At 43.5% G+C, this 14889-nt stretch overlaps 1 protein-coding gene across 6 annotated transcripts in view; it reads right to left on the bottom strand.

The window, feature by feature from the left end:
* The window catches only part of TCF12 (transcription factor 12), a 367927-nt gene that overhangs the window by 243516 nt on the left and 109522 nt on the right, over positions 1-14889 (bottom strand). For all 6 annotated transcript variants that reach the window (XM_061595499.1, XM_061595501.1, XM_061595498.1 and 3 more), the window contains exon 6: positions 8509-8611. In XM_061595499.1, coding sequence (XP_061451483.1) covers positions 8509-8611 — 103 coding nt within the window. The remainder of the gene's footprint in view (positions 1-8508; positions 8612-14889) is intronic.

The following is a 14889-nucleotide window of genomic DNA, read 5'->3' on the forward strand; positions in this document are numbered from 1 at the left end:
CTTTAAAGTGACAGACAGTGTGGTGTAGTGGTTAAGATTCCACCAATGCTGCCTCCAGAAAATTCTGCAAATTACTTGGGAAGATAGACGAACTAATGTTAGCGTATTGGAAGAAGCAAAGACCACCAGCGTTGAAACAATGATCCTCCAACATCAACTTTGCTGGACCGGCCATGTCGTTCGAATGCCTGATCACTGTCTTCCAAAGCAGCTACTTTACTCCCAACTTAAGGATGGAAAACGAGGTATCGGTGGACAGCAAAAGAGATTTAAAGATGTTCTTAAAGCGAATCTAAAAAACGTAACATGAGCATCAAGAACTGGGAAGTCTTGGCCCATGAGTGTTGCAAATGGAGGTCAGCTATTATCAAAGGGGCTATGGACTTTGAAGAAGCATGAATACAGAGTGAAAGGGACAAATGAGCCACACGGAAGGCACGTCAAACAAATCTTCATCGCAAACATCTTCCATCTGGAAACCTATGTCCTCACTGTGGGAGGTTGTGTGGATCTAGGATTGGCCTCCACAGTCACTTACAGACCCACTGTTAAAGACTTTATTTTGGAAGACAATCTTACTCGGTCACAAGTGATCGCCAATGAAAATGAATGGACTACTGGTATCAGTCACTCTCTGTCAGCTGGCTAAAATCACTGATGAAGAGATGTACCCTACAGGAAGTGATGTAGATGAATATTTCAGATTGCTGCTGGAGTGCTTATGAATAAGGAAATGGCAGACAGCTTATTGGACACAGTACTCTTGCTAGCTGTACTGACTTCTGGGGGACTAGGATTTTGGACACCCAAAACCCATTGCACAATTGGACATCACAGCAGGAAATGAGAATGGTTACAAACCAACACACACTGCCATGAACAAATTTATGGGAGGTCTGGGGGGGGGGGAGAGGTGGATATAGACTACGTTCCATGGGTTAGCCACCCCTCAGTTAGATTTACAAGACAGAGCCACAGAGAGCTTCAGGCTCACTCACTCCCCGCTCCTCTGGTGGAACTACAAGGAGAATTATGAAAGCACTTTAGATTAATCAGAGGCTGCCATGTCATCCAATGAATAGTGTAGTTAATCTTAACTATATGGTTACTGGAAACAAGCCAACTTCAAACCATAGTTAATGAAATAAGATACTTTCCCATCATTGATTAACCAGTTTAGGATTCAGTCAATACACTAAACTGTTATTAATCTAAAAAGAAAACCCACTCAGATCTCCTTCAGCATGGGTACAAGCCAGAAGCTCACTGAGGCTCATTCTCATTTATCAAAAAATGCAGCCACAAAACTTGTTGACCAATTAAGAAAAAATATTTAGTATGGTTCCTTATGCCACTGACTGTCACTCCTTCCACGTGGATTCCCTCCGCACTTTCCAGTATCAACCATGGTGTAGTGCTCCTTCACAGATGTCTAATGCTAACCATAGTTATTTTTAAGTCAGCTTGAAAACAGAGTTTTAATATGTTTTGAAAACACTAATTCAGGGTGAAGGGCCTTTTCCAGTCCAAATGTTACATTCCCTCATGGGCAAACCTCTGAGGAACACAGATCAGAGGCAAGTGGTTCCGGAGGCAAAAGTGGGTGGAGGAACAGGAAGCTTTAGTCTAGAGGCACAAAAGTCAGAAATTTCTTTCAACACACTTCTATCTACTCAGGAAAGAGGCATTAACATAGTTCAAGGACACATTCCAGCCAGGCACAAACTCTTACGGATAGTGAAGAGCAGGGCTGGTGAGGGTTGTGACCTGGAACAGTCCTGAAGGCCTGAGGTCCCCGACCCCTGCGCTAGTTCAGCCATGGTTAAGTATTAGCCATAGTACAGTCATAATGGCCACTTTTGTCCAATCATATTTTGGCTTTAAAAGATGAGATATGGATGAGCCTTATACTTTAAAGTTGGCTTCATATTCTGGCTTGTTTGGAAACCATTAACCACAGTTTGAATGCAATGGAAAGCTATCATAAACTAAAGTCTCCCCTGCTTGTTTGCTCACTCCTTTGAAGGAGGGAGCAAAGCAGTTGAATATAGTAATGAGGCTCACACATACCTCAGCATATTAAACCAAAATATGGTTGCCTAAACACGGTCATAGAACAACAGAATAATAGAATAGGAAGGTTGGAAGGGGCCTCAAGGCCATCGAGACCAACCCCATTTCTCAAAGCAGGGATCCAACTTAGAGCATACCAAAGAGATGGCTGTCCAGCTGCCTCTTAAATTGCTATACCCTTGTTAACAAGCAAAACAGGAAGGCAGAATTAATGAGGAAGGGAGATGGAGAAAGCTTGCAATCCAACAAGAGGTTCCCTGTTTCTTAAGCATGTTTATATCTGGAAGGTGGAAAAATCACACAGAAGGAAAAGGGAAGGCATGAACCAACTGGGCCCTCCTGACTTCCTAATCATGGCTTCCACCTTATTGAAGTAAATTTATGTTGTCCGATATATGGATGGTCTCCTGCATGTTTATAGCCAGCTCTGGAATCTGAGATGAAAGGCAAGTTACATTTGCCAAAGTATTTTTTTATTTGGCGAAAGTAATTAAATTTCAATTCTGCCAACATTACCTTGAAAACATTTCAATCACGTGACAAGTCCATATAATGCTGATGGCAAACAATGGTATGAACACAACTTTATGGCATTTCTTAAACAGCAAGAAAACTCCACTTTTTCACAATGACAACGTGAACAGCATAATTAGAACCATAGAACAGGAGAGTTGAAAGGGGCCTATAATGCCATCAAGTCCACCCCTCTGCTCAATGCAGGAATATAGCTTAAATCATCCCCAACAGGTGGCTGTCCAGATGCCTCTTGAATGCCTCCAGTGTTAGAGAGCCCACCACATCCCTAGATAATTGGTTCTATTGTCTTACTGCTCTAACCGTTATGAAGTTTTCCCTGATGTTCAGATGAAATCTGGAATCCTTAACTTGAGCCCTTTATTCCATGTCCTGCACTCTGGGATGATTGAGAAGAGATCCTAGCCCTCCTCTGTGTGACAACCTTTCAAGTACTTGAAGAGTGCTATCATATCTCCCCTCAGTCTTCTCTTCTCAAGGCTAAACATGCCCAGTTCTTTCAGTCTCTCCTCATGGGGCTTTTTTCCAGTCCCCTGATCATCCTTGTTGCCCACCTCAGAACCTGTTTCACTTTGTCTGCATCCTTCTTAAAGTGCGGTGTCCACAACTGGACGCAGCACTCAAGATGAGGCCTAACCAGTGCGAATTAGAGGGGAACTAATACTTCAAGTGATTTGGAAACTATACTTCTAACTATAAAACTATACTTCTGCAGCCTAAAATATCCTTCTCGCATGTAGTATTGCTGAGCCAAGTATCCCACATCTTATCACTGGGCATTTGGTTTCTTTTTCCTAGGTGTAGAACGTTGCACTTACCCATTAAATTTCATTCTGTTGTTTTCAGCCCAATGCTTTAGCCTATCAAGATCCCTTTGAATTTTGTTTCTGTCTTCCAAGGGTATTAGCTATCCCTCCCAATTTTGTATCATCTGCATATCTTGCAGATGATTTGCAAGCTTTTTTAAGAAACCTTTTTAAAGATGTTTTGTTTTAATGTGCTTTAAAGTTTGTTTTTATGATGTTTTAGTTTTTAGTGCTTTTGTTTGCTGCCTTGGGCTCCTGCCGGGAGGAAGGGCAGGATATAAATCAAATAATTAATAAATGAATATATAAATAAATGAATAAATAAATAAATAAAATATTTGATAAGCATTCCCTGCACCTCCTCATCCAAGTCATTAACAAAAATATTGAACAGCACTGGGCTAGGACCAATCCCGGCGGTACCCCACTCACTACTTCCCCCCAGTTTGAGGAAGAACTATAGATTAGCACTCTGAGTACGATTCTGTAGCCAACTGTGGATCCACCTGATACATGTTCCATCCAGCCCACATTGAGCTAGCTGACTAATCACTGGGTGACCTTGGGCCAGTCACTGCCTCTCAGCCTCAGAGGAAGGCAATGGTAAACCACCTCTGAAAACTGCTTACTATGAAAACCCTATTCGTAGGGTTGCCTTAAGTCGAGATTGACTTGAAGGCAGTCCGACAACAACCAGGGAGGTTAGCCAATAAAAAAATGAGATAAGATTTGTCTGGCAGGGTTTGTTCTTGATAAATCCATGTTGGCTTCTAGTAATGTTTAAAGGTGCTTGCAGACTTCTCTGTAGTTACCAGGTTCCTCTTTTTTGCCCTTTTTGAAGACAGGGACAACATTAGTCCTCCTCCAGTCATTTGGCACTTCACCCATCCTCCATGATTTCACAAAGATAAAAGGCAGTAGTTCTCAGAGTTCTTCAGCCTGTTCCTTCATTACTCTAGGAAGCAGTTCTTCAGGCCCTGGAGTTTTGAATCATTCAAAGAAATTAGGTATTCCTTGACCATTTGCCTATCAATCTCAAGATATAATCCTGCCCCTTCAACTTGGACTTCATGTTTGTCAGGAGGGTCAAAGACCCTCTTTTGGGAGAAGACTGAGCCAAAGTAGGAATTGAGCACTTCTGCCTTTTCTTCATCATCTGTTATCATTTTGCCATCTTCAATGATGCATAAACCACCATTTCTTTTCTGTCTTTTACTATGCATGTACCTGAAGAAAGGTTTGTTGTTGCTTTTAGCATCCCTCACTAACCTCAGCTCATTCTCAGCTTTAGCCTTCCTAAATCCATCCCTGCAATTCTGTGCTACCTGTCTGTACTCTTCTTTTGTGGCCCGGCCTTCCCTCCTCCTATACGTGTCCTTTTTTGTTTTCAGGTAATCTCTACGCTTTTTGTGCAACCACATTGGCTTCTTCTGCTGTCTTTTACCTATTTTGCATGTTTGAATTGTTTGCAATTGTACCTTTAGAATTTCTTTTTTTAGAGACTCCTACCCATCTTGGACTCCTTTTCTCATTAGGGTCGCTTTCCATGGGACCTTACTTATCACTGTCCTCAGTTTTATTAAAATCAGCTTTCCTGAAGTCCGGGGTATATGTATGGCTACACTCAGCTTTTGTTTCCTTTAAAATCATGAAAATATAGCATAGTCACTTTCTCCCAGAGTTCCGGCAACTGCCACTTCATCCACTAAGTCACCTCTATTGGACAGAATCAAGTCATGGATAGTTGATCCTCTAGTTCCTCCACTTTCTGTAGGAGAAAGTTGTTCTGGAATTAGGAAGGAACACACCTCAGTTCAATGTAATAGCTTTATTTCCTCTGACAAAAACACTTTAAAATGTCTAAATGAATATTAAAATGTAATGTAATGTAATGTTTTATTTCTAGGCCGCCTTTTGGCCAAATAGGCCCCCGAGGAAGCTTACACACAAATAAAAATACAAATACAAAATACAAATAGAAACAATACAATTTACAAAAAAAAAAATATCAAACTAACAAAGTCCTAACATCTCTAAAAAACAGGAGCAGCAAACCAAAAGTATTCATCTTCCTGGTAAAGGGCAGTCCCCAGAAAAACATCACTAAGAGCAGGGGTGGGGGGGAAGGCAGGTGGAAAAGCATGCCCCTTGATGGTCCCAGCACAGTCTCATCCCTGCAGCAGCAGTCTCATCCCTGCATCTTTCCACAGCAAATTGTTTATTATAGAATCATCATCAGCTCTTGTTAGACAAAATTTCTATCTCCTGCAATGTACAAGATCATTAAAGTGTTTAAGAGCTCCATCACCAAAGACAGTGGAAATTCATAATCTACTATCTTTTTGGACAAGCATGCTTATGGCTGAATATAATATACGAAAACAATATCCCATTGACACACAATTCTCTCTTTTTAATAGTCTTTGTAAGCCATGATAGAAATTATGAAATATGCCTTTGGTTCAGTTTTAATACAATACAATTTCGAGAACTGAAAGCAGATTGTTGTACTCCAGTAGACCAAGGATAGGCAAAAGCTCAAACTACCAAAAGAAAAAGCAGAGCTTTGAAACAACCACCACAGGCGCTGGTACAAGAATAAATCCAGCATCAAATTTAGAATGATATTGTAAAGTATATTAACTGCCTTTCTAATAAAATTTGACAATGCCATGGACACTTATAATAATTTTAAAAAGTAAACATAAAAATCAACACAAAGCTATGCAGTTAAAGTTGTCATATAATCTTACAAATGCAAGCAGCAGCTTAAATAAAGGTTTCACCTACTACCTATCAAGAGTATGATGATAAAACATAACAAAGAACAGGCTTTTCTGGGAAGGAAATTCCTCAGTGTATGACGCACAAGATTTTAATTAATTTATAAGATTATATGACATCTTCAAATGCATGGTTTTGTGTTGATTTTTATACTTACTTTTTATTATGTGTCCTTGGAGTTGTGGGATTTTATCAGGAGTTGCCACCATGGGGACCAGCAGGTGCGCATGCACCCACAGAGGCCTTCTTTCGCGGCACCCACATGGTTCCCTCCCCCCACCGAAATTAGGCTTGAAAGAATCATTCTACTGTAGCCAACAGAATAGTGTGTGCATGGTGTCTAAAATAGTTTCTTCCTTTTGCAAATGTGCCCACGGGCACACAAAGTTTGAAAAGCCCTGAGCTAAGGAAAACTGAAGAACTAAACTACAATTCTTATTTATTTGAAAGCATTTCTAAACCTCTTAGTAGGTTAAAATTTCTAAGCATTAAACAGAAATATAAACATTAAAGTACTATCACAGTATTATAACAGATAATCAATAATAACAGAGTTCAATCTCATGAGTATGGAAAAGCCTGGGTAAAAGGTAAGCCTTCACAGGACATCTGAAGCAACTGATAATTGCTACTTCCTGTATGGAACAGGGACAGGCATTCCACAGGGCAGGGCAAGGGCACAAAATGCCCATTTACATGCAACTGCTGTGTGATGTTCGTAGGGTTCTACCAGTAAAATTTCTCCAGATGCTATAAGTGCTCTACACAGGGGCAGGCAGTTCTTCAGGTAACTTGATCCTGAGTTGTTCAGGGCTTTATATGTTAACAAGACCTTGAATATGGTTTGGTAGCTACTTAGCAGTCAGTGCAGTTCTCTCAGCAGAGATATAATTGGTGCACATCCAGGTGTTCCACTGAACAGTCTGGCTCCCAAGTTCTGCACCAGCTGAAGTTTCCAGACCAGCCTCAAGGGAAGCCCCACACAGGATGCATAACAGAAGTTTAAAATGAAAAAAAAAAACAGGTGAAAGGCACTCTGGAAGTAAGTTAAAAGATTGTCTTAAAATGAGCAAACTATTAAAGATACAGGCATTCAGCTATCATTTTGTACTGCCTTCAAATTGAAACAAATCATCAGTCCTCATTAGGGCCTGCTCAGATGGTACACTTCTCGCATCCCCACTCTAAATGCAGCAAGGACTTGGGCTCACATACTTGGTTCCTCACAGACCACATCACATATATAAGGTAATGTTCTCCAAACCATGACAGCCTGCAGGATTCTCTATTATATTGACTATTCAACCAGTTTCTCTTCCCAGTTCAAGATCTGGAATAAGGGAGATCCCACATTCAAGATTTTCTGGTTTCTACACATGATAAGGTCAGAAGGGAAGGCCACGTGTGCCTTTAGATGACAACCACTCTTACCATGCACGGGGGAGAGGGATTTCCAAACAGGATGCTAGTTTTAGAGCAATTAAGATTTCATAACACAGAATAAACATTTGGTGGTCAGCTGTGTTTATGAACGTACACTGCACAACCCAGCTGTTTGTTTGGCTGTTTGTGGAAGACTAAAGCAGTAAACAAAGACAAAGGGGGAACATCTCCAGAAGACAACCAGGATTTGGATTTATTTAATCTACTTAGATTACTGCAGCAGTGTCTTAAAAGGACACTATCATCAAGAATACAGATAGGTCACAGACAACATGCAACAGGCAATATCAGTTTAGCAAATGAAGTAACATTATGAAGAATTCCAAGACTATCGAAACAAACTAACAGAGTTGCCTCACCACTATTCTACAGATTAGTAAAACTGTTATTTTTAGCCCACACAAAAGCAGCCTTATAAGGCAAGAAAAGCCACCTATTCAACAGCTAAGCATTCTCTTAGCCATCTTCACAATATCTAAATAAAGTGGATTCTAGCCCATGAAAATTATGCCATAATAGGTTTGTTAGTCTTTGATGTATCTTTTTCAATGGAATTGCTGCTACCTATACATCATGATGCAACTACAGTTTGAAGAAAGAAGAAGCAATTCAAGTTTTGATAAAGCATGCTCAAAAACATTCGATTTTTTTTCAAAACAACCAACAAAAACACATTATTAGATCACCACTTGATGGGAACCAAGATAAAATCTCCGGAATAAAAAGTTGTTCTGCAAAGCAAATTTGAAGCATAAAGACCTTAAGATTGGAGCAACCTCTAGTATCAATCTAGACCAGCATTGGAAAAATGTCTCTGCCTGACTAAAGAGGCTTTGAGGGGCTACTCACAAATAAATTACCTACTTACCCGTCAGATTTGAGTTTATGAAAGGTGTCGGGGACAATCCTTCATTGGGGCCTAATCGACTATCATTCAAGTCATCACCATAATGAGGACTGTCTGTAAAACCCTATAGGGAAAAGAAGAGAGTATTTAACAGATTATTTGGCAGCTCTACTAACTGAGTTCAAAGACACTCTCCTAATTAAATACAGCGATACAGTGAACCACTCTTCCTGAAGCTGGTTTTCAAATCTGCACATCACAACAAACATACAAATGCCGATCCTCTTATCACTTTGTAAATTAATTATATCACAGGGCCCTCAAATTGGCCTACAGTGAAATTTTGAGTTTCAACTCTAGCCACATCTAGGTGCAGAAAATTATTATCAGTGGCAGCAATTATGGTACCATGATTTATTTGAGGAGGAAACATCACTATTTTTGAAAGCCACATTTATTTATTTATTATCATTCTTTTTACCCGCCCTTTCCCCAAAACTGGAACTCACGGCGGCTTCCAGATAAAAGCACACATATAATTAAAAACATACAAAAGTCTAGATTAAAATCAAATTAAACAATGTACAGTATTAAAACCATTCATACATACAGTTAAAATAATTCAAACTCAGTTTAAAATAATACAATTAGACAATAGCAATGCAGCACCCTTCAAGTCCTGTCCTTAACAGCTTTCAGTTCCAAAGGCTTGTTGAAATAAAAAAGTCTTTGCTTGCCGACGGAAGGACTGCAAGGAGGGGGCCATTCTTGCTTCCCTAGGAAGGGAGTTCCAAAGCCTTGGGGCAGCCACTGAAAAGGCCCTATCTCACATCCCCACTAGTCGTGCTTGTGAGGACGTAGGTATTGAGAGAAGGGCCTCTCCTGAGGATCTCAGGGCCCGGGCAGGCTCATATAGGGAGATGTGGTCTGACAGATAGCCTGGACCTAAGCCATATAGAGTTTTATAGGTCATCACCAGCACTTTGAATTGTGTCCGGAAACAGACTGGCAACCAGTGGAGCTTTTGTAACAGGGGAGTCATATGGTCCCTGTAACCAGCCCCAGTTAACATTCTGGCTGCAGCACGTTGCACCAACTGAAGTTTCCGAACAGTCTTCAGAGGCAGCCCCACGTAGAGCACGTTACAGTCATCGAAACGGGATGTAACTAAGGCATGTGTCACCGTGGCCAGATCAGATGGCTCAAGGAACGGGCACAGTTGGCGCACTAATCTTAATTGTGCAAAAGCACTCCTGGCCACTGCAGAAACCTGGGCTTCCAAATTTACAGCTGAGTCCAGGAGCACACCCAAACTGCGAACCTGCGTCTTCAGGGGGAGTGTAACCCCATCCAGCACAGGCTGAATACCTATTCTCTGATTTGCCTTTCGACTGACCAGGAGCACCTCTGTCTTGTCTGGATTAAGCTTCAATTTGTTTGCCCTCATCCAGTCCACCACTGATGACAGACACCGGTTTAAAACCAAGACAGCTTCCTTGGAGTTAGGTGGAAAGGAGAAGTAGAGTTGGGTGTCATCAGCATACTGATGGCACCAAACCCCAAACCCCCGGACAACCTCTCCCACTGGTTACATGTAGATGTTAAATAGCATGGGGGACAAAACTGAGCCCTGAGAGACCCCACAGGCCAACGGCCAAGGAGTCGAGCAGGGATCCCCCAGCACTACATTCTGGGTTCGTCCCTCCAGGAAGGAACAGAGCCACTGTAAAACAGTGCCCCCAAGTCCCATCCCAGCAAGGCGGCCCAGAAGGATACCATGGTTGATGGTATCGAAAGTCTCTGAGAGGTCCAGCAGAACCAACAGGGACACACTCCCCCTGTCCAGTTCTCTTGAGTAGGTCATCCACCAAGGCGTCCAAAGCCGTCTCCGTCCCATAACCAGGCCTAAAACCAGACTGAAATGGATCTAGATACTCCATTTCATCCAGGAATCCCTGGAGATGGGAGGCCACCACACGCTCTATTACCTTGCCCAAAAATGGGATATTGGACACTGGCCGATAATTATCCATTATGGAGGGATCCAGGGAGGACTTTTTCAACAAAAGCCTTACAACTGCCTCCTTTAGGCACACTGGAACTCTGCCTTGTTGTAAGGAGACACTGATCACTCCCTTCACCCACTCAGCCAGTCCCTCTCTGGCGCATTTAATGAGCCAGGAAGGGCAGGGGTCTAGAAGACATGCGGTGGCTCTCACCTCTCCAAGGATCCTGTCCACATCCTCAGGCTGTACAAATTGAAAAGAATCCATTATTATTGGACAGGCAGGAGCCAAAGTTACATCCACTGAGACTGTATCAACTATAGCATCCAAGTTGGAACGAATCCGAGTGATTTTATCTGCAAAGTGCCGTGCAAATTCTTGGCAGCGGTCTGTTGAATGGTCTATATTATCCCTATGGGGGCTAAGATGTAAAAGACCTCTGACCACTCAAAACAGCTCCGCTGGACGGCTCCCTGCAGACACAATAGTGGCAGAAAAGAATGCTTTCTTTGCTGCCTGTACTGCCATGGAGTAGGCCTTCAAATAGGCTCTAGCCAGTGTTCGATCAGACTCGCTTCGAGTCTTCCGCCAATGTCGCTCTAGTCTCTGTCTCATTCGTTTCATCACCGCCAGCTCCTTGGTAAACCAGGGGGCTGGTCTGGCTCCACTTCATGAGAGGGGACGCTCAGGAGCGATTGTGTCCACCGCCCTGGCCATTTCCTCATTCCAGAGGTCAACCAGAGCTTCGACAGAATCGCCTGCCGAGGTGACAGGAAAATCCCCAAGAGCCATCAGGAAACCATCCGGATCCATCAGACTCCTGGGGCGGACCATCCTAATCGGTCCCCCACCCCTGCAGAGGTTCTGAGTCCCAGTGAGTCTAAACCCAACCAGGTAGTGATCTGTCCATGACAACAGAACTACAGAAAGTTCCTCCACACCACCTCCACACAGAAAACAAGGTCCAGGGTGTGGCCAGCAACATGAGTGGGGCCAGAAATTACTTGGGACAGACCCATGGCTGTCATGGAGGCCATAAAGTCCTGAGCCACTCCAGACAGGGCAGCCTCAGCATGGATGTTGAAGTCCCCTAGCACCACAAGCACATTATGCTATCAAGACTTTTATCATCTGGAAAAAGACTGGGATTGGGCCTACGGTCCAGGTGCTCCCCTCCAGGCATTCCTCCCCTGATCCTCACCACAGAAGTGATCAACCATGTTTATCTGAACACATCACTTGCCCAAACATGGAAAAATAAAGCCTGCAGCAGTCACCAAGCCCTTCAGTTAAAAAAATGGAATCTCCTAGTTTGGTTGTTCATCTCTCTCTGCGATGAGGGGCTTCAGGGAGGATGTATGATTTGGCCCCTGATTGGTTAATTTGTCTTTGGTCTGTGAGTTCCTCTGCTGGGTTCCATCATGCCTACCTGATGTTGCCCAGTGAGGTTCCATGTTACCATAGACTATCCTGGCTGTTATCTCTTTGAGGAGAGGTGACCAGGGTGGTGGAGTCGGTATGCCAAACCTTCGACTCCGACTCCTCTATTTTTCTACTGTCCGACTCCGACTCCGACTCCACCCAAAATTGCTTCCAACTCCACAGCCCTGGAAAGGGCTGTAAATGTCTTTTTAAATTGGAAGCTGTCGTAGGAGCATTTTTATCGCTGCCTGAATATGCGCTGATCTTGGCATCACAGCATTTGTCTTCATCTGGGTCCTGTGTCATACACTGGCACACAAAATGTTTTCTATCTTGAGTTATGGTGAAATGCTCAACTACAGCTGACTTCATGGGGAGCTTCTTTGACATTTTGAATTTATATTTTAAAAAATTTGTCAATCAAAATTTATTTTGAAGCTGGAGTTGGTACATTTCTACCGACTCCGACTACACCCAAAATTGCTTCCGACTCCGACTCCACGACTCCGACTCCACAGCCCTGGAGGTAACTAACCAACTGCAAGCCTTTTTTGTAAGTAGTAGCCCAGGCTAGCCAGTCTTTGTTGTTTTGCTATTGTGATTGAACTCTCCATGTTTTACCTTGCCCCTCTTGGGCATGGATATTAAGGAACCATTTTGCTGTTGTAACTGTGCACCTGTTTTATTCTTTAATAAACTTACTTCTATTTACCAGAGTGTATTTGTTCCAGGAGAGGGTCGGTTCTGAATCTGGTACTTTGACCACTGACCATGATTACTGTGTATCTGGGGGTTTGCCTAAGGCTCTGGGGCAAGGAGTGTCTCCTTGGCTCTTGCCCTTTGGAATTTCTGGCAAGTTCTCTGGGCTCTGAGTCTCCCCTTGGCTCAGAGTGGTTAACCAGTATAGGGGTGGTGGCAGCTATCTACCCTGCAGGGCTGTTGTGAGCGTGCACAGCCTTGGCAGAGAAGGATGTCTTGCCAGGATCAATTGCCCTGGGTAGGGAATTGGCTCCTGGGACGGTGAAAGGCCAGGGGAGGACCCCCATCTGTCATCACAAAGTTCACAAAATAAACCAAAATTCTGAAAAATATTTACTGATGCTTTATTTAAAATGCCACATGGGTCCAGGGGTTGAAGGAGGTGGAAGTTGAAAGTTCCTAGTACTACCAGAAAATAGTACTAGGAGTGTTCCATTCAGAGTGGGAGTCACGAGACTGAAATGCAGGTGTAAGCAATTCTTGTTTTATTAAAGTAATGGATACATCGAAGGTAGCGCGCATCATAGGATCCCCTATGCCAGCTCACTACAATTCCCCAACAAAACTCTACACATGCTCTGCAACGTATGAAGGAAGTTGACTCAGCGCCCTAATCCGGGAGCTGCAGTCTTAAATAGGAAGTCTTGGATCTTAATCTCTGACTCCTGCGCACGCTCTCCCTCTGCCCTGTCCGTTTCTCATGGCGTTGAGAGAGAGGTGAAGGGGGGCATGCTTCCAATGGCTCGTCCGAAAGAACCAGCTCCTTAGCAACAGGCTCGAAGTCACAGGGCGGAGAAGTGTTTGACGCATCCCAAAAGCTGCTTGGTGAAGGGGGGGTTATTGCGCGCTCCGAAGCATTGCCCAACGACTCTACTGGCATGTCCGGGGGCTGCGCGTTGTCCTCTTCAGAAGCAGCGTCGTTTGTGGGAACTGGCACGACACCAAACTCACTCCCTTCCCCAAGGCCTTGAGGAGACTCAACAACGACTGGATCCTCCGTGCCTTCTATCTGCTGGGGAACCTGAAGCTCATGCCTTCCCCCTCCCGGGGCCTCGAGAGAGAGCTGGGCTCAACAAGGAGATTATTGATCGGCTCCATGACTTTGGGGCTGTGGGGTCCCCACAAGGGTCCATTCTGTCTCCTATGCTATTTAACATCTGGGAGCTGTCATCGATTATGCTGATGACACACAGCTCTATCTCTCCATTCAATGTGAATCAGAAGAGCTGTGAAGGTGTTTGACAGATATGTGGAGGCAGTGACACATTGAGGCTGAATTCTGAATAAGACAGAAGTGCTGTGGGTGGGTGGTTTCCATGTCCAGGGATTAGGTGTATGACCTGTTTTGGGAAGGATTGTACTCCCCCTGAAGCAACAGGTTCACAGTCTGTGAGTATTCCTGGATTCCAAGTTGTCACTGGAGTCCCAAGTGGCTTCTGTGACTAGGAGTGCTTATATGTCCAGCTGAGGCTGTTTCGCCAGCTACAGCCATTCCTGAACCAGGATAGCCTGGCCTCAGTTGTCCATGCTCTGTTAACTTTCCATCTGGACTACTGTAATACACTGTATGTGGGGCTTCCCTTGAAGATGATCCAGAGGCTGAAACTAATGTAGTATGCAGCTGCTAGACTGGTAAGTCACGCAACTCAATGGGGCCAAGTATCACCGCTCCTGAAAGCACTGCACTGACTGCCAGTGAGCTACCAGGCCCAATTCAAAGTGTTAGTACTAGCATATAACCCTCTAAATTGCTTGGGACCCAAGTATCTAAAAGAGTGGCTTGCCCACTTTCAACCATTTGGACCCTATGATGAGCAGGCAAGGCCTTGTTGGTAGTGCTGCCACCAAGTTCTGCCCAGTTGGTGCTGACCCGTGACAGGACTTTTCAATGGTGGCTCTCCATTTGTGGAATGCCCTCCACAGTGAGGTGCATCTGTCTCCATCAATACTGACTTCCAAGATGAATTTGAAAACATTCTAATTTACCTAGGGATTTGGTTGCTGAAGGGGACTGTTCCTGGCAACCCAAAGATCATTGATGAAAGAATGTTTTTAATTGCATTTTGGAATATTTTAACTGTTTATAGAGTGCTTTTCTTTATCTTGTTAAATTGTTTTGTTCATGTATGCCACCCAGGGCTACTTTGGGAGGAAGGGTGGAACACAAATTCAATAAATAAATAATAATAAATAATAACCTGCTTGCTCAAAACTC

Source organism: Rhineura floridana, chromosome 14 (assembly GCF_030035675.1).
Source record: "Rhineura floridana isolate rRhiFlo1 chromosome 14, rRhiFlo1.hap2, whole genome shotgun sequence".
NCBI classification, from domain to species: Eukaryota; Metazoa; Chordata; class Lepidosauria; order Squamata; family Rhineuridae; genus Rhineura; species Rhineura floridana.